This window comes from Macaca mulatta, chromosome 13 (genome assembly GCF_049350105.2).
Source record: "Macaca mulatta isolate MMU2019108-1 chromosome 13, T2T-MMU8v2.0, whole genome shotgun sequence".
Lineage (NCBI taxonomy): Eukaryota > Metazoa > Chordata > Mammalia > Primates > Cercopithecidae > Macaca > Macaca mulatta.
In genome coordinates, this window is record NC_133418.1 from 123,363,545 (window position 1) to 123,389,153 (window position 25,609).

At 46.1% G+C, this 25,609-nt stretch overlaps 1 protein-coding gene across 1 annotated transcript in view; it reads right to left on the bottom strand.

Moving 5' to 3' along the window:
- Nucleotides 1-25,609, bottom strand: part of TPO (thyroid peroxidase) — a 112,896-nt gene that overhangs the window by 48,899 nt on the left and 38,388 nt on the right. The window contains exon 7 of the mRNA XM_077958732.1: nucleotides 7,113-7,631. Coding sequence (XP_077814858.1) covers nucleotides 7,113-7,631 — 519 coding nt within the window. The remainder of the gene's footprint in view (nucleotides 1-7,112; nucleotides 7,632-25,609) is intronic.

Genomic DNA, 25,609 nt, shown 5'->3' on the forward strand with positions numbered 1-25,609 from the left:
GAAAGGAAAAGCGTCTCAGTGAGGCCCAGGATACCAGAGGAGGGTCGCCTCGAGTGGCAGTGGAGAAGAGCATCTTCCTCGACATCCCCAGGGAGCTGGACTCTTCTCGCCTTGCAATAAAGGCCTCAGCTGAACTTCCCAGAAAGGCGTTCTTGTTGATGTTTTTCATGAATATTCAGGAGGTGCGTTTATAGGGCTGACTGGAGAGCCTCCTTCCCAGGATGGTGATGGGGCTGGCAGTGGCAAGAGACAGCGTCTCTGTCGAGCCAACGGTGGTCACCGGGCCAGGCTGGGCAGCTCGACTCCTGGCTGGATGACTGACAGCAGGGAGCAGTTCCTTTTTCTACAAAGCAACAACACCTAATTCCTAGAGCCTTTGTGAGGATTAAATCAAAGCATGTTGTTTGGCACAGAGGTCTGTCAATGGACAATTACAGTGCAATCGCAGGGCCTGGAAATTACGATTTGACACATGGCCCCAGGAGAATTACGTACAAAGATTCTACTTTCAGGTTTAACAGTGTTTCTTTCAGACAGAAAAATCAGTCTCAAATTGTTTTGGTATTTAAGGGGAATATTTTGGTCAATAAACTACATCCAAATGAAGCATAATAGGCATAATTCTAGAATATGAATCTTCTCCTTTAGCTTACCAGTTTAGGAAGGCAAGCAGATTGTTTAAAAATAACCAATATTATTTACACACTTGTAATATGTTCCTTCCAGGCGCCAGAATGCATTTCCTAAGCACGTAATTTGGCCCTTCAGGGAGACCAGGGAGAGCTATGAGTCTTGTGTGGCCTGGGCGTTTACTGAGGGCGCACCTGCTCCCCGCTGTCCCGCTCCACCTCGGAGACCTGGACAGACAAGAAGGAAAAGGCGGCATCCAAAAGTTCCCCAGTGGGGTTTCCGTCCGTGTGCTAGTTCATCCATTGGTGAGAAGCACCGTGCTATGGGTCAGCATCCCAGAGAGTAGTTCTGACTTCATCCTGCAAACAGCCTCTCCACCTCAGGCGCAATTTATGTGACAACGTTTCTGAACCACACAGGTGTCCTGGGGGCTCCTCCTAGCCACATGAGAAGGTCCGTGTTCTTCCCACGTTCAGAACTCAGGCAGCACCTTCTGCTCCCTGGAACATTCTTTGGTTTCTTCTCACTACAATAGAAAGGAAAAGGCCTCTCTCTCTTTAGCCCCGAGACTGAGACAATTTCTTTCTTTCTTTCTTTTTTTTTTTTTTTGAGACAGAGTCTCGCTCTGTCGCCCAGGCTGGAGTGCAGTGGCTCCGTCTTCTGGGTTCCCGCCATTCTCCCGCCTCAGCCTCCCGAGTAGCTGGGACTACAGGCGCCACCACCACGCCCGGCTAATTTTTCGTATTTTTAGTAGAGATGGGGTTTCACCGTGTTAGCCAGGATGGTCTCAATCTCCTGGCCTCGTGATCCACCCACCTTGGCCTCCCAAAGTGCTGGGATTACAGGCGTGAGCCACCGCGCCCGGCCGAGACAATTTCAAATTCAAGTGCAAGCTATTTTAAGGAAGACACCACTTTCCCTTCTTGCCGACCTGAAGTTTGACTTGTGAGCCAGGGGATGCAGCAAGTACAGACAGAGAACTCCTGAGGCCTGAGCCTGAGGTTCCCGGCTCCACCCGTGCCCAACCAGCTACGAACAGAGAGCAAACCCGTGCTCTTCATCCGAGCCTCGCAGACACTGCGCCTCCTCGGTGTCTGACCTTGCCAGAGCTCTGAACAGTGTCTCTCCTCTTCCCCACTGGCTCCTCATCTGATCCGAAATGTCCCTGGTAAGTGATTGGGCTCAGATAGTGCAGCCTCCCCTGGGAGCTGTCGAGGTTGGGCAGAAGCACCCTTTGTTCAACCCAATAGGGCCTTAAAACTTGAATCTTGAGTCGGGTGTGGTAGCTCACGCCTGTAATCCCAGCATTTTGGGAGGCCAAGGTGGGAGGACTGCTTGAGCCTGAGAGCGAGACCAGCCTGGGCAACACAGTCAGACTCTGTTTCTACAAATATTTTAAAAATTAAAAATTAGCCAGGCGGGGTGGTGCACTCCTGTTGTCCCAGCGATGCGGGTGGCTGAGGTGGGAGGATGCTTGAGCCCAGGAGGTGGAGGCTGCAGTGAGCTATGACTGTGCCACCGCACTTCCGCCTGGGTGATAGAGGAGGTGCCTTCTCAAAAAGAGAAAAAGAAAACCTTGAACCTTGTAAACAGCTCTCTGGAATTTTCATGGCAATTCTTGTGAAAATGCTTCTGGTATTTGTTTACCCGGTCACATAGGGAAAATGGTTACTCTGAATTATTGGACCTGGGCAGACGCCATACTGTCAGACCTGGGCATTGTTGCTGTTGGGTGCCCCTCCTGCCCATCTCCCAGGTGGGCCCCGTCTTCTTTCGCTGCTGGCAGTGCCGTGTAGAGGCCTTGCCTTCCCAAGCGGCTTCAAGCTGCTCCTCCATGTCTGCTCTCACCCAGCCTCCGGGTTCCCCACAGCCTCTGCCAAAGCTGCCAGGCGCTGACTTGTGGCCACTCTCCATTTCTTGGCCTTCACAACTCACCAGTGGGAATGACCGAAAGGTCCACACTTGGGAAAATGGTGGGCGTGAAGGTGGCGGGAAGCCAGGACCCCAGCATAGGGGGAGACCAGGACTAAGAGACCTGGAGATGCGATGCTTGTCACCGACGGTGGGAAACAGCCACGCAGCCCCTGGCACAGGCTCCTCTGAACCTCCTGACTGCTTTCAACGTCACCCACCCTGCTCTCCACAGAACAATGTCACTCACTATTTTCTCAAACATGCCCTATTAGTCCAACAAGAGGCTCCCATGTGTTTGCTGAGGGTGCTCCGGGGAGGAGGCTGAGCAGGCACCCAGCCAGCACCCAACTCCCCAAGGATGCAACACAGCCAGGCCTGGCTTGTGCTCCTCGGCAGGCAGCCCTGCAGCATGGCACACCTGGGCTTGGTCCAGCCTTGAGGCAGGGGACTGGCTGTCCCTGCAGAGGAACCCCTGGAGAGGAACGACTGGGAGATTTTGTCAGCCAACATTGGAGGCTGCTGGGGAATGGGGCCCTGCCGGTAAAGGGGTCTGGGTGGGGCAGCAACAGCACCTAAGTATTCTGAATGGACAAAAACTGGAAGTATTCCCTTTGAAAACTGGAACAAGACAGGGATGCCCTCTCTGACCATTCCTATTTAACATACTGTTGGAAGTTCCGGCCAGGGCAATCAGGTAAGAGAAGCGGCCTTCTTCTTTCTTTCCAGCCTTGGAAGCATGGCTTTATCCATCTGCTCCTTTGCCTAGAAGAGCAGCCAATCTGAAACAGTACTCAGCCACAGCAAAGGTCAGCAGCCGAGTGGCCCGGGGATGCAGCCCCTGCCCTGAGACGTGGATCCGCCTGCCTAGGATGGGGATGTCCGGGGAGATCTGTGGTCCCTCCGGGGTCTGGTCGTACCTCCACACACATCCAAAGCAAAGCTTCTGTGGGTCCCTGGATATCTGGGGAAATCAAGGCTGTGCTCCAGAACCAGGTCTGCTATCTGATGGCCGGGGCATAGAAAACACCCACGCCAGATGTTTGGGTCTTTATCTCAAACTCCACACAGCCTGGACGGCACACCCAGACTCACCAAGGATGGCTACCTCCTCTCTGCCTCCCTCAACCTGTGCTGGGAAGGGTTTCCTTTCTCATTCTTTTCTTGTCTGTAGAACACAAAAGTTATCGCCAAAGTGAGCATCTGATTGTGAGTTCTTGTTTTATGACACACCATAGAGCAGCTGAGGACTGCTGGGATGGAAGAGCAAGAGCTTCGGTTCCTCCTGGCGGGAAGCACGGCTTACGGAACTGGGTGGGATCTCAAGCCAGCAAGAGCAACTTCATCAGCCCTTCCTATGTGCGAGTCCCCCAAGAGATGCCGGCTCCCAGGAACCAGCACAGAGGGCAGCCTGCAGATGCCTCCCAAAGACACCCACGGCAGAAGTCCTGTGCCCCAGGGCTGAGGGAGGGGATCGCTCTCAGCTGTCTACAAAATAAATTAGAGGAGCCGAGATCCTCAGACAGGGGGTGGCTGGGGTTGGGCCCTGACAGCTTAGAGTGGGTGTGGTGAGGACAGACACAGCAGCAGGGACGTGGTGTGGACGGATGCAGGAGGCGGGAGGTGGTGTGGACAGATGGAGGAGAAAGCTGTGACTCCCAGCTCTGAGTTGAGCCTTTTTGCCTCTTGCTGATGTGTGCATTATCCTGGCCCTGGCTAGCTCGTGTGTGTGTGTGTGTGTGTGTGTGTGTGTGTGTGTGTGTGTGTGTGTAGGGGGTTTGGGGGAATAATAGAAGGGGGATGCTATTTCTCTTTCATAAAGTTGCCCTGGCATTTCTTTTCGTTATCTAATGCTTTTCAGAAGAAGAGAGATTCAGATCACACAGTTACCAAACTATGAGTCGATAGAACCAGGGAGAGAAAAATAGGCCTTCCAGGCCACTGCGGATCTTTCAAATATGGCTGGAAGTTACAGCAGCGGCTCTACTGACGCGTTAAACACAACTTATTATTTTAATGTATCAAAGGTTTTTGCAAAAAGCACCAAAGAGGACCTATTAACTAAAAAAACACAAAAGGAAATTCAAAGGTGAAATGTAAAACCAAGAAGAAAAGAACGTTCACATTTTTTAAAAAAGCAGAACACACAGAAAATGAACTGAGGAAGGTAAATATGAAACAGAGAAGAACATTTTCCTATTGTTTTCTGTTGTTATTATTTCATTAATAATAAGAATAGGCAGCTGGGCATGGTGGCTCAGGCCTGTAATCCCAGCACTTTGGGAGCCTGAGGCAGGCGGATCACTTGAGGAAAGGAGTTCAAGACCATCCTGGCCAACATGGCAAAACCCCATGTCTATTAAAAATACAAAAATTAGCTGGGAGTGGTGGCACGTGTCTGTGGTCTCAGCTACTTGAGAGGCTGAGGCAGGAGAATCGCTTGAACCTGGGAGGCGGTGGTTGCAGTGAGCCGAGATCTTACCACTATACTCCAGCCCGGGTGACAGAGTGAGACTCTGTCTCAAAAACACAAAACAAAACAAAACGAAAACACACACACACAAAAGAAAGAAGAAGGAGAAGAAGAAGAGGAGGAGGAAGAGGAGGAGGAGGAGGAGGAGCAGCAGCAGCAGGAGGCAACCAAATGTCATTATTTCCAGATCAGTGGGATTCTCAGAAATTTGGAATTAAACTATCTCTAATCTATAATGACAGGGCCTGGTAACAATTCACACCTCTAAATAATTCCAGAACTCCATGGAGAAGAAAGACAGCAGGATGTGTGACAACTGGGCGTCTCTGGCCCTGTGAATGGGCTCCAGGGATCCGAGGCAGCCTCTTTTCTCACAGCTCCCTGGGCTGGATGAGGTTCTCACTCAAAGAAGGTTCAAACCAAATCCTGCTCCCGAGGCTACAGCAGGGCCAGGATTTCCAGAATTATTTTTGAAATTTCTACTTCATTCACAAATTCAATATATATTTACGAAGTAACCTGGCAAATTGTGGGTCCTGAGAAAAAAAGAATTAAACAGATGAACATCCCTCTGTGGAGCTCGCAGTCAGGGAAGCGGCACGGAAGCAGCAAGGAAGCAAACAGGAGCCCCGAAGGCCTCAGGGGATGAGCAGAGGGGAGAGGGCGGCCGTCTGGGACCTGCTTCCCCAGGTGTGTGGTGGGAAGTCCAGGCTCACGGAGACGAGGACCTGGATTCCACCGCTCAGCAGCTCCTGGGTTTACATTCCCCTTTGCACAGGGAAGCAGGAAAGTGTCTGAGTCGCTGCTTGAAAGCGACGTGGGTGCCTGATGATTTTTACTTCACATGGTGACAAGGTTCCTGCTTTCATTTCTAACTCCGCTCCTCTCACTCACACAAGCCTCCTCCGTCTGGCGGATGCTCCCAGCCGAGCACTGCTGTGTGGATGCGCGCGTTAGGACAGTGAGCTCGTCTGCTGTGTTTGCTGTGAGGATGCGCACGTTAGGACAGTGAGCTCGTCTGCCGTGTTTGCTGGAGAAGCCTGCGGGCCTGCTGCTGCCAGCCCCTGTTCCAGGAAGCTCCAGGTTCCCTCATCACCCAGGAACTAAGAGTTAACGCCCAGCGCATGGGGGCTTCCCAGGCCCTCTGCTCTGACCTTTGGGGCCTGGACCCCAGGGCAGCAAAGGCCAGAAAGTGGCAGGGGTGTGTGCTGCCTGGGGGTGGTCGGTGCCACGCACAGCCCCTGTGCCTCCTTGGACAAAGCTCCAGTGCCTCCTTTAGAACAGGATTGACGCGCCCTTCCCCGCAGGCTCAGGGCAAGAACTGCAGAGACGATGCCCAGGCCGCTACAGGGCCCGGTGCAACAGACGCGCACATGGTGACTCTCAATGTAAAACAGCCCATCCTTCTTCATAACAACCCCGTGAGACCCCCAGAGTCAGGGACTGCACTTCTAGGTGTGTAAGTGCTTTTCTCCATCACACAATTAATAAAAGGTCAACTTGAGTCTCAAGACCCTCTCATGCAATACTTAAGAGAGTCATAAAATGAAGAAAGGTTTCAAATAGACTCCAACTTGCTAGTTCAGAAACCTCACAGAGTCAGTTCTTCATTCTCTGCATTGTCTCTGAAATACAAAAACACCAGCAGCCCTGGTCCACTCACCTGCAAGGGTTGTTCTGGGAATTATTAAATGAGTTGAAATCTGTAAAGCACCTTGCCTGGCTGCGGGCACAGGGAAACCTGGGTGACCTGGCTGCCATTGTTGGGGGGCTGTGGTTATTGGTGTCTTGGTGGGATAATCACCAGCCAGCTGAAGGGTAAGCAGGTGGGACAGAGGGGCCCCGGGGGGCCGCCAGCGCTGGAGTTACCCTTCGGCCCCTGCACAGGAGCTCACGATGACCCTCCACACACCCATGAAGGGCGCCCACCATGATTGCGCACCCACACAGGGCCCCACGACCTCGGGCTCACCCATGTGGGCGCCCCTGATGGCTGTGCAAGTACCTGGGACAGAGAACCCACGATTCTGCGCACCCACACGAGGCGCCCCCCGCTTTGCATGCGGCCACCCAGGGCGCCCAGGACCACCCCGCGCACCTGGTGCAGGGCGCCCACGACCTTGCGCGCCTCCTGGTACACGGCGTCCGCGCTCCAGTGCGCGTTGAGGGCCTTGAGCGCCGCGGCCAGGCGGTTGTGCTCGCGCAGCCACAGCGTGTGCAGCGCCGTCAGGGAGGGGACCTCGCTGGCGCGGCCGTCCCCGGCCAGGAAGCAGGGCCCGCGGGTCTCTCCGGGGATGCCGGGCTCAGGCGCACAGGCCGCGGGCGCGCGTGGCGGCGCGAAGGGCAGGTAGGCGCGGCCGGAGTCCCGGAGGCGCGCGTGGACGCGGAGCAGCCCCTCGGCGCTGGTCCAGTTCCGCAGCTGCCTCTCCAGGGCCGGGGAGCTGCCGTACACGGTGGACGCGTCCAGGAACGAGGTCAGCCCGTTCATCTGCTGCCGCGGGTTGGCGGTGGACAGGTTCCCGAAGAGCGCGCCTTGGTCCCCGGTGCCACAGGCGGCCGAAGAGCGGTAGAAGGGCAGACAGGCGGTGCCCGCGGCCGGCCGGGCCTCCTCCGGGAGCTGCGGGCAAGGGGAGTTCAAGGTCACCCAGGGCCCCGCTCACCCTTTTTAAGACTCTAGAAGCTCGAAGCCAGCGACGACCCTGCAGCGCCGCATGTTTCTCTGCCCCTCTAGTCCTCTCTGCAGGGGTCGGTCCAGCCAGTCCCCCGACCTCCCCCCTGGCCTGCTCACCAGTGGTCTCTTGCCTGGGGAAGAGGCTGAACCCAGAGGATGCACCCCACATCCTAGGAGTCCACATCTCCCTAAAGCTCAGATGCTCTTGGCCTGAGCCAGTCTCGTTCCTGCTCAGACCTGCTCTAGCTGCTCATGAACTCCCCGGTCTGATTTACCTTCTGACTTTGGGAAGAGCTGATCTCTTTCTTTCTTTTTCTTCTTTTCTTTTCTTTTTATTTTACCTGAGATGGAGTCTCGCTCTGTCACCCAGGCTGGAGTGCAGTGACACGATCTCGGCTCACTGCAAGCTCCGCCTCCCGGGTTCACGCCATTCTCCTGCCTCAGCCTCCCGAGTAGCTGGGACTACAGGCGCCCACCACCGCGCCCCGCTAATTAAGGGCTGACCTCTTTCTTTCCAGTGCCATGGACTTGGTTTAGGAGCCCAATGAGCAAACAGTCTCAGAGTTTTGTGGGCATCACTGTTTAGTGTAAAGGCAGATAGAGGGGAGTAAGGAGACCTTGGGTGGGCTTCCAACTCTGGCTGTGGCCAGCTTCCATCTTCTCTTCTACAACATGGAGATCTAAAACATTTTTCCAGATTTACAGGTTTCTTGGGAAGAGTCGCCTGTGCTGGATGTCGGGCAAGCTCTGTGGGTTGCAGAGAGCACGTGCCCTTTCCCTGGCAACTCTTCCTCCCTGGGGAGGTGTCACAGGGTCAGGGCTTACTCTGGGTGTTATTAGATTTAGGAGGTTAAATCGCTCATCCAGAATCACAAGATCGACCAGGTTGGACAGACCCCGAAAGAGACTCTTCCTGAAGATCATGGTCTTCTTGTAATAGGACATTATTTTTACCAGTGAAAATAAGGGAAAAGTTCCTCTCAGGGCAAAGCGCAGCCCAGGCACTGAGGAGTAGGAAGGAACAGAGGACCTGGGGTCACGTGGGGGAATGCACCCAGCGAGGCAGCAGCCACTCAGGAGTTAGCCGTGGCATGCAGTGCTGTGCAGGGAGACAGGCCCAGCCCCTGATGGACTCAGGCACAGGAGGTGCAGTGAAAAGAATGCAGGTGACAGGGAGTCAGCCTTGTGGTGAAGCAGCAAAGCAGATGCTGTGAGAACCCCTCTGGGCAGCACCCTGGCCTGGCAGCCGTGCAGCCCAAGGCCAGGTGGGGGTGGGGGGTGGGGGCAGCGAGGACGCCCCAGCCCTGGTTCAGAGACAGCACAGGATCCACAGGTCGTGCATTAAAAAATGCACTTCCAGCTGGGCAAGGTGGCTCACGCCTGTAACCCCAGCACTTTGGGAGGCCAAGGTGAGCAGATCACGAGGTCATGAGATCGAGACCATCCTAGCTAACACGGTGAAACCCCATCTCTACTAACAAAAAATTAGCCGGGCGTGCTGGTGGGCACTTGTAGTCCCAGCTACTCGGGAGGCTGAGGCAGGAGAATGGTGTGAACCCAGGATGTGGAGCTTGCAGTGAGCTGAGATCACACCACGGCACTCCAGCCTGGGTGACAGTGCAAGACTCTGTCTCAAAAGAGAAAAGAAAGAAAAAGAAAAAAAAAAAAGCGCTTCTACTGAGAGCCCTTAGGGAGGCCTGCAAGGCTCAGAGCAGAGGATGTGAGAACTTAGGGCCAGCAGGGAACCCAGGCAGGAGCTGAAATTCAGCAAGAGAGTAAGAAAGCCAAGAAAATCATGATAGCGGGAACTTCAGTGCACGCCCTTCGGATTATACAGGCCCAGCGGCCCCAAGAATAAGAGGAAATAGAGGAATCAAATTGAGGAGCACAAATAATAATAAAATTACAAATAAATAACAAGGAGCTGCAAATTCTCCTAATAACTGATTCAAAGAGACTCTTAAGAAGAACTGAAAGTCTCTCTAGAAATCAATGAAAGGTTAACTTGCTTGTTAAGAAAATTCAAGAACACCAGCAAAGCCTCCCTCAGAAGAAAATTTATAGTCTTTAAATTGCTTTCATCAAAACAACAAAAACAAAGAAATTAAGTAGCTATTTTAAGAATTTAGTTGAGGAACAGAGAGCTAAAGCAAAAGTAAATGAGAAAGTTAAATTAATACACGCAGAAGTTAAAATTAATTAACTATGAATAAAAGAACTGGTGGGAAGAAAACATAAAGCTCTGCTTCACAACCCAGTGTGGAAAACAAAGAAAGGGCACAGAGTGAGGCAGGATTTGGAATGAGAAAGGAGCAGGGCTCAGGTGCGCAGGAGAGACGAGAAGAATCAGGAGCGACTGTCTATGCAGTTTCATGGCAACACACTGGAAAATGAAGAGCTGATGGATGACTCCCTAACAAAATGGAAATAACCACAATGTTTCCAAGAAGAAATGTAAAACTCCAAAGGACAATGAGGATGGAAGAGACAGACAAGGTGATCAGAAATCCAGGGATCAGATGGCACTGACAGTGAACTTCCATCAAATCTCGAAAGGATAGGTAACTCCAAGGTTGCTTAAACTATTTCAGCCACAGAAAAGATGGAAAGGGCCCCAGTGCGTTCTACAGAGTCAGCGAAACTTTTGTGTTGGCCTCTGATGAAAACAGGCCAAGGATGGGGCATACAGGTCAGTATCCCCTTCTAATAAAATAATAAAAGATAGGGCAGCCAATCAAAAGGCAATTACCAGAGTCAAATAGAATCTATTCACAGAATGGTTCCGTGTTGAATAGGGTTATATTATCCAGGGTGTCGACATATTAAAGAAGAAAAATTAATATCACAGGTACTTAAAATGCAATAATACAAGGTACTATTACTTACCATTCCTGGTTAAATAGAAATGGAATAGAGTAGATTGGAATTGCTAAAATATAATGTAGAAGCAATAACAAATATTATCTTGAGCAGTTAAACAATGGAACAATTTAATTTAAAATTAAGGACTAGCAGAAACAACCACTATCATTGTTGGTACTTAGTACTATCTCTGTTAGACCAAAGTCTAGAAATTAAACAAGAGCTGGTAAAACTACTATAAGAGAAAATAAGATTTAAACCATAATAAAATTATCTTTTTTCTTAATGCTATGTTAGATGTCTACAACATCTAAAATTTCTAAAAATTTGATCAAATTTTTTAAAAAGTGTCTTCAATCTGTGGAAAAGTATAAAAATGTTCTTGTCCTTTTTTTCTTTTTGTTTTGTTCTTTAGCAAAGTACCACGAATGGTAATGGAGAAAAAATATCCCTTTCATAATGACAAAAAAGTTGATCAAAATCAGGTGTGTAAATTTAACAAAATAATCACATGACATACAAAAAGAAAATCATAAAACATCATTAAATATATGAAAATCTGAGAAAAGATCATTTCTTTCTAAATGAGTGTATACATTAAATGCAATTTCATTTAGAATAATGATAGTATGTTTTCATTTTGAAAGGATAAATTAATTTTAAAGTTTATATGAAGACACCAATTCCATTATATATTCCTTAATCAACTAGGGAAAAGAATAGTGACGCAGTATTGACTTGACAGACAATAGGATACACTATAAGGCTGCTATGATCAAGTCCACACAGTATTGTCAACAAGAATAGATGCATCTGTTAATAAAGGAAGACAGAGAGCCCAGAACCAGATACCAGTTCTCCTGTGACAAAGCGTTATCTAGGCCTATGGGGAGAAGGAGGGTGGAACCAGCTGGTTTTCCATCTGGATGGGAATAAAACGCACCCGACTGTCCACTGTGCAAGATGCATGGAAACCCGTGCTGCAGTCCCACCCAGGAGGTCACTGCTGACTTTGAGCAAAGGAGATTCCTGAACCACAACTGAGCCTAGAAGCCATCAACACATAAGGAGACCTGGCCTCATAAAATATAAAAGTGCTCCATGCTGAGAGTTCTGGGTTGATGGGGCTGGAGAAAAATATTTGTAAGAAAAGTGAGAGAGAGTTAACATCTAGAGTGGAAAGGAGCAATTAAAATCAATTAACAGTCAAATAGTAGAAAAATGGACAAAGGTTATGAATAGATCATTCATTGAACAAATACAAATTGCCAAAAAAAAAAAAGGACAAGTTTAAAATTTACTAACATTCAGGGAAAGCAACTAATGTAACAATGAACTATCTCTTTTTTGCTGCCAAACAAGCAGAAAAAAATGAGAAAAAAAACAATTAAGGCTGTTACTAGTGTGGATGGTGGATGTGGGTAAGGGGTGAACTCAGTTGTTGCTGTGAGGGCACAGAATTTTTAGACATTTTAGTACCAGCACAGCAGTGCTAAAGCCGCCTTCCAACCTGGCAGTGTCACTTCTGGTGATCCACGCTGGGGCAGAGGCTGCAACACGGAAGGGCACACCCATGGCTGTGACCTGGAGCATGGAACAGTCCAGCCGTGAGCAGGGAGGGCTCGGAGCTCCATCGGGGGGATTTCCAGGATGCATCACTATTGATTGAGAACCCAAGATACAGAACGTGTACTCAGCAGAGTCCTGTTTTTATTAACAACATTCAAAAGAAAATGCTTGTGCGTGACTTCTTTAGGTGTAGCCGAGTGAGCATTCAAATCATGGAAAGGGCACACCATGACCGCTCATATCACGGGAGGAGCACGCGATGAGTACTCAGATCATCAGAAGGACACGCCACGAGCATTTGGGTCACGGGAAGGACATAGCATGAGTATTTGGATCACAGAAAGGGCACACATGAGCACTCAGATCATATGAAGGGCACTCCATCAGCATTCAGAACACAGGAAGGGCACGCCGTGGGCATTCAGGTCATGGAAAGGGCATGCCATGAGCATTTGGATCATAGGAGGGGCATTCTATGAGCATTCAGATCACGGGAAGTACATGCCATGAGCATTTGCATCATGGGAAGGGCACGATATCAGCATTGAGATCACAGGAAGAGCATACCATGAGCACTCAAATAATGGGAAGGGCATGCTATGGACATGCAGATCATGGGAAGGGCACACCATGAGCATCAGGATCATGGCAAGGCCATGCCATGAGCGCTCAGATCACAGCAAGGGCGTGCTGATTAAAACGGGGTGCCCAGTGAATCCCTTTGAGCCCACTATGCTGTCTACACCAACTTCTCACTATTCTAGTTTCATTTATCACGCCCCCTTCCCCTTACACACACACTTCAAATATCAACATTTGGGAGTCAAGTGATCTGGTTTGGGGACAGGGGCATGAGTGGAGAACATGGGAGTGAGAAGCAGGAGAGTCTAGCAAGTAAGGGAGGGAGAGGAAAAGCCACATGTCAGGAGAGTCAGGCACAGTTTAAGTTTTACATTTATGTGAAATTACACTTACATGTGGGTGCTCCAGTGTAATGTAAGAAATTCTTATTTGAATTAAAACCTATTTTGAACTAACATCAACGTAAGGACCATGCATCAAAATTTGTGGGGGCGGGGGCAGGTCATAGGAAAACAGTCTTTAACTACACTTGTCGAAAAGTATGAGGCAGTGAACGTAACTCAATTCGCTTTTACCATAAGAAGTTGAGAAATGTGAAGCAGATGAAAAGGCGTAATAGGAAGGCGGTAGAAAACAAAGAACAGGAAAGACTTATGGGCCCGAATAGACTAACTGCACCCAGAACTGAGCCCATAACCAAAGATCTGCCACCCCAGAGGTTATCAGGACCAGAGTCACAAATAAGATCTACCAGTTATTCAAAACAAAAAACCCAAATCTTATTCTAGACAAGGTAATCCTGAGCATAGTGAAAGAAATGGGCAACCCTGATCACTGTCAGATGCTGGTGTGTCTGTAACACCCAAACGGGTGCAGCATCAGAAAAGAGCACTGTAGCATTACTCTGCTTATGAAGAGAGATGCAACATTTCAAATCAAATATTAGCAAATTCAATCAAAGAATAAGTGAAAACCTGCATCACCATCCTGCAGGCCATGTAAGGGTGGCACTGCGTTGGAAGTCTACCAGTGTAGCTCACACAATAATGAAGTGAAGTGGAAGCCCTGTGGCCTCCTCCGCCGACATTGAGTAAAGCTGGAACCCACGAGCCTCATTGAAATTCTTGGGAAATCACAAATTAAAAATTTCAATTTTCTAACTGAAGTTGTCTAGCAGAAATTCCTAGTAGACACAATATGGGAGGAAAAACATCAGAATCATGCCCTTTACCTAAGAAACAGAGCCAGGATACTGCTCTCACCATGGCTTTTTAAAATGTTACTCGCTAAAGCAGTATTTTATGTACATAAAATTGATTCCTAATAAAATATCAAACCCAGTTTTTAATAAGTATATCAAACCCAGTTTTTAATATGTTTAAAATAAAATATAGAAAAATCTATTTATTATATATATATTATTATAATATATATCAGATAAGGAAGACCTGCTCAGTAAGATAACAATTTAGATGTCATAAAGAAGAAAAAAAATTGACTAAAATCGACCGAAATTTAAATCTTATGAATAATGGCACTGTAAACAAAATGAAAAGCCAAACAATTATATAGAGTGAAGGACCAAGGCTCACTCTTTGTCCACCTTTTTTGCCTTTGAAACCTGTTTGCAACAAAGATCTAACAAAGCTCATGTCCAAGATTATTTGGGTCTAAGTGTTCTGGGCAGCTATTCTCATTTTGGTTCAAGTAAACTCTTTAAAATGATATTTTGTGCCTCAGCTTCTTGCTTTAGGTCAACAAAAGATAGACAGAGGCTTTAATGCCAGTAATGAAAATTGAAGATTTTCTTCCTTAGTGCATTGGAAAATAATAGGAATTATGTAAGAATAATTGTTGCAGACAAATAATCAATTAGAAAATACAATTTGCCATCTCATTGCTGCAGAGAAATTTGGGAGTAACTATTAAAATTCCAACATGAGGAGGATTTTTTGTGACAGATCATGGAGGACAAGAGGTAGGACTAGATTTCAGCTCTCACTCAGACAAACAGAGTGGTGTGTGGAAGCTCATGTCGTGAACTTTGGCTCCAGAATGACGGCAGGAATACATTAGGAAAGCCAAGAGAACCCACAAACCCTCTAAAGGAAGCGGATGGCTCCTGCAGGACTCAGGAGACACCCCAAATACTGTGAATGCCCAAACTGCAGAAGTGGGAGAGATCACCCACCCTGAACACGCACCCCCAATGGGGAACCGGAAGGTCTAGATTACGGGAGAAGATTCTGACTTCACCTGGAGCTGAGTCAATTTAGAGAGCCGAGGGGAATACAGGGGTAGAGGAGGCAGTGGGAAAAGCCCTGTGAGCTCTCCAAGTCCCCTAGGTAGCCACTTCCACCCTGCCTCACAGGGATCCTTCAGGAGGGCTGCCAGAGGCACCTGAAAAAGGCCACAGGAAGAAGGAAACCTCCAGCGAACTTTGTAACAATTTGCACTGGGTGGCTAGATCCAGAAGAGAGGTAACAATCGCTACACCTTGGCTCTCAGGAAACCACCTCCCTAGGAAACAGGAAGTGCACTAATTACATCCAGGGAACACTCCGAGGGACGAAAGAAGCTGAACAACAGCCTTGAACCCTAGACCTTCCCTCTGACAGAGACTATCCAAATTTGAAGGAACCAGAAAACCAACTCTGGTAATATGACAAAACAAGGCTCTTTAACACTCCCCAAAATCATACTAGCTCACCAGCAATGGATCCAAAGAAGGTATCTCTGATTTACCTGAAAAAAAATTTAGAAGATTAGTTACTAAGCTAATCAGGAAGGCACCAGAGTAACGCAAAGCCCAATGTAAGGAAATCGGAAAAATGATACAAGAAGTGAAGGAAGAAATATTCCAGGAAATAGATATCATAAATAAAAAAAATCAAAACTTCAGGCAACATTGGACACACTTAGAGAAATTCAAACTGCTCTGGAAACTCTCAGCAATAGAATCAAACAAGCAGAAGAAAGAACTTCAGAGCTCAAAGACAAGGTCTTCAGATTAACCCAATCCAACAAAGACAAAGAAGAATAATAAAATACGAAGAAAGCCTCCAAAATGTCTGGGATTATGTCAAATGACCAAATCTAGGAATAATTAGTGTTCCTGAGGAAGAAGAGAAATCTAAAAGTTTGGAAAGTTTATTTTGGGGAATAATAGAGGAAAACTTCCCTGGCTTTGCTGAAGACCTAGACACCAAATACAAGAGGCTCAAAGAACACCTGGAGAATTCATTGCCAAAAGATCATTGCCCAGGCACATTGTCATCAGGTTACCTAAAGTTAAGATGAAGAAAAGAATCTTAAGAGCTGTGAGTCAAAAACACCAGGTAACCTACAAAGGAAAAACTTACCAGATTAACAGCAGATTTCTCAGCAGAAACCCTACAAGCTAGAAGGGTTTGGGGCCCTATCTTTAGCCTCCTCAAACAAAACAATTATCAGCCAAAAATGTTGTATCCAGTGAAGCTAAGCTTCATAAACGAAGGAAAGATACAATCTTTGTTAGACAAACAAATGATGAGAAAATTCACCCCTACCAAGGCAGCACTACAAGAACTGCTAAAAGGAGCTCTAAATCTTGAAACAAATCCTGGAAACACATCCAAACACAACCTCTTTAAAGCATAAATCTCACAGGACCTATAAAACAAAAATACAATTTAGAAAAACAGCAAAATCACAAAAACCCAAGGTGTACAGGCAACAAATAGCACAATGACTGGAATGATACCTCACATCTCAATACTACCATTGAATGTAAATGGTCTAAATGCTCCACTTAAAAGATACAGAATTGCAGAATGGATAAGAATTAAGCAACCATCTGCTGCCTTCAAGAGACATGCCTAACACATAAGGACTCACATAAACTTAAGGGGTAGAAAAAGGCATGCCATGTAAATGGACACCGAAAGCAAGCTGGAGTAGCTATTCTTATATCAGACAAAATAAACTTTAAAGCAACAGTAGTTAAAAAAGACAAAGAGGGTCATTATAATGATAAAAGGCCTTGTCCAACAAGAAAATATCACAATCCTAAATAAATATGCACCTAACCCTGGAGCTCCCAAATTTATAAAACAATCACTAATAGAACTAAGAAATGAGATAGACAGCAACACAATAATAGTGGGGCACTTCAATACTCCACTGATAGCCCTAGACAGGTCATCAAGACAGAAAGTCAACAAAGAAACAGTGTAAACTATACCCTAGAACAAATGGACTTAACAGATATTTACAGAACATTCTACCCAACAACCACAGAATACACATTCTATTCAACAGTACATGGAACTTTCTCTGAGATAGACCATATGATAGGTCTCAAAATGAGCCTCAATAAATTTAAGAAAACTGAAATTATATTAAGCACTCTCTCAGACCACAGTGGAATAAAACTGGAAATCAACTCCAAAAGGAACCTTCAAAACCATGCAAATACATGGAAATGAAACAACCTGCTCCTGAATGACCACTGGGTCAAAAATGAAATCAAGATGGAAATTAAAAAATTCTTCGGGGCCAGGTGCCGTGGCTCACGCCTGTAATCCTAGCACTTTGGGAGGCCGAGGCCAGTGGATCACCTGAGATCAGGAGTTCCAGACCAGTCTGGCCAACATGGTGAAACTCCATCTCTACTAAAAATACAAAAGATTAGCTAGGCATGGTGGTGGGTGGTGGTGGAAGCCTGTAATCCCAGCTATTCGGGATCCTGAGGCAGGAGAATCACTTGAACCCGGGAGGCAGAGGTTGCAGTGAGCCGAGATTGTGTCCCTACACTCCAGCCTGGGCAACAAGAGTGAAACTCCATCTCAAAAAAAAAAAAAATTCTTCGAACTGAACGACAATAATGACACAACCTATCAAAACCTCTAGGATACAGCAAAGGCCGTGCTAAGAGGAAAGTTCATAGCCCTAAATGCCTACATAAAAAATCTGAAAGAGCACAAACTGACAATCTAAGGTTACACCTTAAGGAATTAGAGAAACAAGAACAAACCAAACCCGAACCCAGCAGAAGAAAGGAAATAACCAAGATCAGAGCAGAACTAAATGAAACTGAAACAACAACAACAATAAAAATACAAAAGATAAATGAAACAAAAACCTGGTTCTTTGAAAAGATAAATAAAATTGATAGACCATTAGCAAGGTTAACCAAGAAAAGAAGACAGAAAATCCAAATAAGCTCAATGAGAAGCGAAATGGGAGATATTACAACTGGCACCACTGAAATACAAAAGATCATTCATGGCTACTATGAACACCTTTATGCACATCAACTAGGAAACCTAGCGGAGATGGATAAATTTCTGGAAAGATATAACCCTCCTAGCTTAAATCAGGAAGAATTAGATACCCTGAACAATAACAAGCAGTAAGATTGAAATGGTAACACAAAAATTACCAACAAAAAAAGTCCAGGCCAGACAGATTCACAGCAGAATTCTGCCAGACATTCAAAGAATTGTTACCAATCCTACTGACACTACTCCACAAGACAGAGAAACAGGCAACCCTTCCTAAATCATTCTGTGATGCCAGTATCACCCTAATAGTAAAACCAGAAAAGGACATAACCAAAAAAGAAAACTACAGACCAATATCCCTGACAAACATAGATGCTCAAATCCTTAACAAAATACTAGCTAACCAAGTCCAACACATATCAAAAAGATAATCCACCATGATCAGGTGGGTTTCGTACCAGGGATGCAGGGATGGCTTAACATACACAAGTCAATAAATGTGATACACCATGTAAACAGAATCAAAAGCAGAAATCACATGATTGTCTCAATAGATTCATAAAAAGTATTCGACAAGATCCAGCATCCTTTTATGATGAAAACTCAGCAAAATAGGCATACAAGGGAAATACCTCAATGTAATAAAAGCCATCTATGACAAACTCACAGCCAACATAATTCTGAATAGGGAAAAGTTGAAAGCATTCCCTCTGAGAAGTGGAACAAGACAAGGATGCCCACCCTCACCACTCCTCTTCAACATAGTACTGGAAGTCCTAGCCAGAGCAATCAGACAAAAGAAATAAAGGCATCCAAATCAGCGAAGAGGAAGTCAATCTGTCACTGTTTGCTGAAGATATTATCGTTTACCTTGAAAACTCTAAGGACTCTACCAGAAAGCTCCTAGAACTGATAAAAGAATACAGCAGTTTCCAGATACAAGATTAATGTACACAAATCAGTAGCTCTTCTATACACCAACAGCGATCAAGCTGGGAATCAAATCAAGAACTCAACCCCTTCTACAATAGCTGCAAAAAAAAAAAAAAAAAAAAAAAAAAAAAAAAAAAAAAAAGAAAGAAAAAAAGGAAAGAAAAGAAAAGAAAAGAAAAACTTAGAAATATACCTAATCAAGGAGGTGAAAGACCTCTACAAGGAAAACTACAAAATAAAACACTGCTGAAAAAAACTACAGACAACACAAACAAATCGGACACATCCCATACTCATGGATGGGTAGAGTCAATATTGTAAAAACAACCATACTGCCAAAAGCAATCTATTAATTCGACACAATTCCCATCAAAAATATCACCATCATTCTTCACCAAATTAGAAAAAAAAACTCCTAAAATTCATATGAAACCCAAAAAGAGCCTGCATAGCCAAGGCAAGATCAAGCAGAAAGAACAAATCTGGAGGCATCACATAACTTGATTTCAAACTATACTGTAAGGCCATAGTCACCCAAACAGCATATTATGGGTATAAAAATAAGCACATAGACCAATGGAAGAGAATAGAGAACCCAGAAATAAACCCAAATACTTACAGCCAATTGATCTTCAACAATGCGAACAAAAACAAAAAGTAGGCAAAGGACCTCCTATTCAACAAATGATGCTGCGATAACTGGCAAGCCATGTGCAGGAGAATGAAACTAGATCCTCATCTCTCACCTTATACAGAAACAACTCAAGATGGATCAAGGACTTAAGTCTAAGACCTGAAACTATAAAAACTCTAGAAGATAATATTGGAAAAACTCTTCCAGACATTGGCTCAGGCAAGGATTTAACGACCAAGAACCCAAAAGCAAATTCAATAAAAACAAAGATAAATAGTTGGGACTTAATTAAACTAAAGAGCTTGTGCACAGCAAAAAGAACAGTCAGCAGAGTAAACAGACACCTCACAGAAAATCTTCACAATCCATACATCTGACAAAGGATTAATATCCAGAATCTACAATGAACTCAAACAAATCAGTAAGGAAAACCAAACAATCGCATCAAAAATGGGCTAAGGGCATGAATAGAGAATTCTCAAAAGAAGATACACAAATGGCCAACAAACGTATGAAAAAATGCTCAACATCACTAATCATCAGGAAATGCAAATCAAAACGCAATGCAATAGCACCTTACTCTGGCAAGGATGGCCACAATAAAAAAAATCAACAAATAATAGATGTTGGTGTGGATGTGGTGAAAAGGGAGCAACACTTCTACCCTGCTGGTGGGAATGTAAATTAGTACAACCACTACTGAAAACACCATGGAGATTCCTTAAAGGGCTAAAAGTGGAACTACTGCTTGATCCAGCGATCCCATTACTGGGTATCTACCCAGAGGAAAAGAAGTCATATAGGAAAAAAATACTGGCACACACACGTTTATAGCTGCACAATTCACAATTGCCAAACTGTGGAAGCAGCACAAATGCCCATCAATCAATGCGTGGATAAAGAAACTGTGAAATATATAAATATATATATATGATTATATATATATATGATTTTATATATATATGATTATATATATATGATGGAATACTACTCCGCCATAAAAAGGAATGAATTAATGGCATTTGCAGCTACCTGGTTGAGATTGGAGACTATTATTCTAAGTGAAGTAACTCAGGAATTGAAAACCAAACATTTTATGTTCTCATAAGTGGGACCTCAGCTATGAGGATGTAAAGGCTTAAGAATGACACAGTGGACTTTGGGGACTCAGGGGGAAATGTTGGGAAGGGACTGAGGGATAAAAGGCTACAAATTGTGTTCAGTGTATACTGCTTAGGTGACAGGTGCACCAAAATCTCACAAATCACCACTGAAGAACTTACTCATGTCACCAAACACCATCTGTTCCCAATAACTTATGGAAATAACAAAATTCCATCCTGAACATAATTCATCATCCACTAACTCCACTTTGTATTATGTACCTAGAGATACACATTGGTGTGCACGAGAAGGCTTGGGTAGCTTTTAGGTTTTCGATACATTCATAGCTACATGTTTTCTGCAGTGGATGGGGGGTTTGCAGCACCCAGTGGAAATCATCGGGCTGGCTGCATCCCCACTTAGCTGAGACCAGAAGGAGCGAGGGCATGAAGAAAAGCCTGGTCCTAAAATAGAGGATGCTGCGAAGCTCTCACAGCTCCCTAGAAGCTACTGGGCTGAGTGAGGCAGTAGTCAGAGACTCAAAACACTTTAATTTATAGTCTCATGCAGTTGCTGGAAACATGTTTCTCTAAGGAAAATTGAATAAACATAGATATGATAAATTGTGTGGATCATTTTCTGTTTTGCTTTGAGATTCTAAAGTCCTAACTTGCTCCAAGCTCACTAAGAACTTTTACCCTCACACTCCACCGTAAATACTCAGAGACCAAACTGGATGGTTTCAGTGCAAAGGACATCAAACATTTAAAAGCACTGATTTATGATGTGTCATCTACTGGGTTTACGGAGCTACTCCTAGAGTATACCATATATTTTTCATCTCACTGGAGTGACTATTAGCTCAATCACTCAACTACTGAAGGCTGCCCTGGGGATGGACAGGATCTGGATAATTGACGAACACTCTTAACTACAAGCCAGGAGGCTCGCGCCCGAGACCAAGAGCCCTGGAAAGTGCCTTGGAGACCCACCCTGGGGCCTCTCCCACATTCTCACCCACAGGCACACAGGTGTCCTCTCTGCCAGATGTGGTCTTGCCTTTTATTTTAAAAATTGTTTACAAATAATTTAATTGTTATTTTTCTCTAAGTACAAAGATAATATATGCTCAATAATGAACATTTTGAAATAAGAAGTGACAAGGAGAATATCATCTAAAATTTTACTAACCCGGGAAACATTTCACCATTTCCATAGTGTCACTGTATAACATGATTGTTTAAAGTTGCTTGTGTTTCTCATGCTCCTAGCCTGTGATCAGTGTTTAAAGTTTTCCAGTATTTTGGTGATATAAAAATTGTGACAAACAAATATATTCACCCACTTTTATGGGCAGTTTTGACATTGTCCCTAGGAAAGATTCTTGTGGTGGTGTGAATGGGCTTGATTTCATTTCATATTTTATGTCACATCGTGTCCCAAATGCATTCACCAATTTACATTTGCACAGCAATGTATGGATACAAATCATTTCTCAATACCCTCAACGACACTAAATTAAAATTTCATAATTTCTTTCCAGTTTGTATGTTTAAAAACAGCATCTTGCTGTTAATTTATCTTTCATTTATATCTATGTGTGTGTGTGTGTATATACACATTTGAGTTTTCTTGTAATTTTCCTGTTCACATCAGGGGTTTATTCCATTGGGTGTTTATTTTTTCTCGTTGCTTTATAAGAGCTCGTTATAGAATGAAGATAACAATTCCTTGTCATTCCGTATTTTCAAGTCGTCCCGAGGGTTTGCCTCTTGTCCATGCACTGAGTTTGTGTCCAGAGCCCTTAGCACACAGCCCTGAGGTCTGGAGTCTCAGCTCCTTAGGTCCTTGGAACAAGCCCTGCAGGCTCCCACCTGAGATGGTCCAGCCCCTCCCTCCCTGCTGCCCACAGCACCTGCCCCAGCCTCTCTGCCTTCAGGGCCCCACAGGCATGTGCTCCGTGTGGAAGGGAAGTGCCGTCAACACCAGTCCTGCACCATGGAAGATAGGCTGGCCCAGAACAGCCAGAACAGAAAGTTGAAATAGGGCAGAGAGATGGTACCTGGTGTGACTGGGCTCACTATAACTGAGCCCTAAAAAGAAAGGAGGAGCTTGGAGAGTGACATGGCTGATGAGGACACCCGCCTTTCCCTGAGATCCAGTAGGGAGCCCCCAAGGAGCCAGTGCCCAGACCCCCCAGAACGTCTGCGGGGATCTCCATGGACATTACAACATCCTGCTCCTCTCCACGGCCTCCCCTGCCCTTGTCCAACACACTCCTGAGTTACACAGGGTCCTCTTAGAACCCCATGGCAGCAGGAGGAGCCTGGAGCAGCTGTGTGCCTGTGAGGTGTGTGCATGTGCCTGTGTGCACGTGTGTGTATGGGTGTGTATGGGTGTGGGTGGGTGTGCATGTGAGGTGTGTGCAGGTGTGTGTGTGGGTCTGTGTGTGCATGAGCATGATTAGGTGCATGTGCCTGTGTGCACGTGTGTGCACGTGTGTGTATGGGTGTGGGTGGGTGTGGGTGGGTGTGCATGTATGTATGCACAAGAGTGAACACACAGGTGTATGGGTGGTCACATGTGCCTGTGGGTATGTTTATGCCTGGTCGTGCGGGGGGCCCTGGGGCCCAACTCACTTTTTCTTTTCACTCCCGCTCAGGTTCTTCTGAGGAGACTTTTCTTAGGACAACAGGCCAATTTCTCTCCTAAAGTGGGTGGAAGTCCAGTTTCCCCAAGGCCAACTTATCCAGGAGGCACCATAGCCACAGTGCCTACGGCTACAGGAGTAAGTGTGCTCGTAAAATGCTTAATTTATTTTAAAATCAGAAGAAAATAAGAAACATTTAGGCCAAAGAAAAAGTTTTAACCTACATTAATATATTTATCTCTATATGAACACAGCCATCCACGTAGCTTTGATTATTGTGGATGGAGGAAGGAGCCCCTGTGGGCAGGTGTGTGGGGCTCACCCCAACCATCATGTGGCCCTGGATATCAGCGGAACATGCCTGGGATGATGCCCTGGCCGGAGGCCCCCGACCTCCCCCACAGTGTGTGTGGCCCTGAAGGGCTGGGCTTTTCCTGGGGTTCTTGTCTGGCCTCAGTGCCACCCGTGTCCTTCCCACCCAGGTGGTGGCCCCCAACTGTCCCACTTGTCTGGACGGGCAAACACAGATTACCCCAATGGCAGCTGCAGACTTGCACGAACAACCCCTCCTTCTTCCAGGCTGCTTTTGACCAGCTCTTGCCCAAACCAGCTAAACTCCAGGGGAGCCCCAAAGGTGGAACCCCCACACAGAGTGGTTCTCTCAGTGCAGCTCCCCACCCAACGTGCTCCCTCCTTGCTGAGTTTCCCTAATCACCTCACATCCCTCCGGCTAGGCTTCCAGCAACACAGCAATTACAATGCACATTCATCGAATTCCTTCTCCGAGCCTGGTTTTGCAAATTCGATCTCATTTCATTTTAATTGCTACACTATTAGGTGGGAAATAGACTCTTTTTACAGACAACAAACCTATATACAAGCAGTTGCTAAGTTACAAGGCAAGCCTGGAACCCAAGACCTGACAGATAACAGGTGCCCGTCTCCACTGCTTCTCCAGGCTGCACAACTCAGTCGTTTTTGCAGAGATTCTGCTCGGGAGCCTCTTAGCTGGGAATGAGGGCCTCTGCTTGGCGGACCGTTCATTGCTGAAGATACAGGTACTTCTGCAAGATCTGATAGCTCCAATGTTAACAGATGAGAACTTTGGGGTCCTGGGTATGAAGAATGAACACTAGGGCCAGGCGCGGTGGCTCACACCTGTAATCCCAACACTTTGGGAGGCCGAGGCAGGTGGATCAGTTGAGGTCAGGAATTTAAGACCAGCCTGGGCAACGTGGTGAAACCCTGTTTCTACTAAAAATAGAAAAATTAGCCGGGCATGGTGGTGCACACCTGTCGTCCCAGCTACTCAGGAGGCTGAGGCAGGAGAATTGCTTAAATCTGGGAGGTGGAGGTTGCAGTGAGCTGAGATTGTGCCACTGCACTCCAGCCTGGGCAACAGAGCAAGACTCCAGCTCAAAAAAAAAAAAAAAAAAAAAAAAAAAAGAATGAACCCCCAGGTTAGAGGGACATGCTGCAGCGGGGGTCACTTCAGGGATGGCTGGTGAGGAGGCTCTACAGAGAAGAGCGAGGGACCCCCCCGTCATCCAGGGTCTGAGCCCCAGCATGTGAGAGAGAGTGTGACCTCCTCCCAGGGACAGCCTGGACCTGGTTGAAATTCAGTTTCTATGATTGACACAGTCTTTATGGTGCTCCTTTTCCTCCTTTCCCCCAATATTATTCCTTTTGGGATATTTGGTTTAAATACCTTGATTTTGCCCATTGGGACTTCCTCTGCAGATGCCCAGAATCTTATAACTGCTGGTTTATGTAACTGTCCTGCCCATCTTCCAGGGACCAGCCTGTCTTCCTTTTCAGTCTGCCCAGCACACAGCACAGCATGGCACAGAATAACTACCAGTGAAGTTTTATTGAATGAATGTTAGAGAGGACATGAGCCTGAAACCACCTGTGCTCTTAAGTAGAAAATGTCCCTTGTTGGCTGAGCACGGTGCCTCACACCTGTAATCCCAGCACTTTGGGAGGCTGAGGCAGGTGGATCACAAGGTCAGGAGTTCGAGACCAGCCTGGCCAATATGGTGAAACCCCGTCTCTACTAAAAATACAAAAATTAGCCAGGTGTGGTGGCATGCACCTGTAGTCCCAGCTACCCGGGAGGCTAAGGCAGAAGAATTACTTGAACCTGGGAGGCAGAGGTTGCAGTGAGCTGAGATTGTACCACTGCACTCCAGCCTGAGTGACTGAATGAGACCCTATCTTTAAAAAAAAAAAAAAAAGAAAAGAAAAAAGAAAATAAAGAAAATGTCCCTTGTTAACTTCAAGGCTGGCTTCCAGAGAGAAATAAAATTAAAATCCTACCTATATT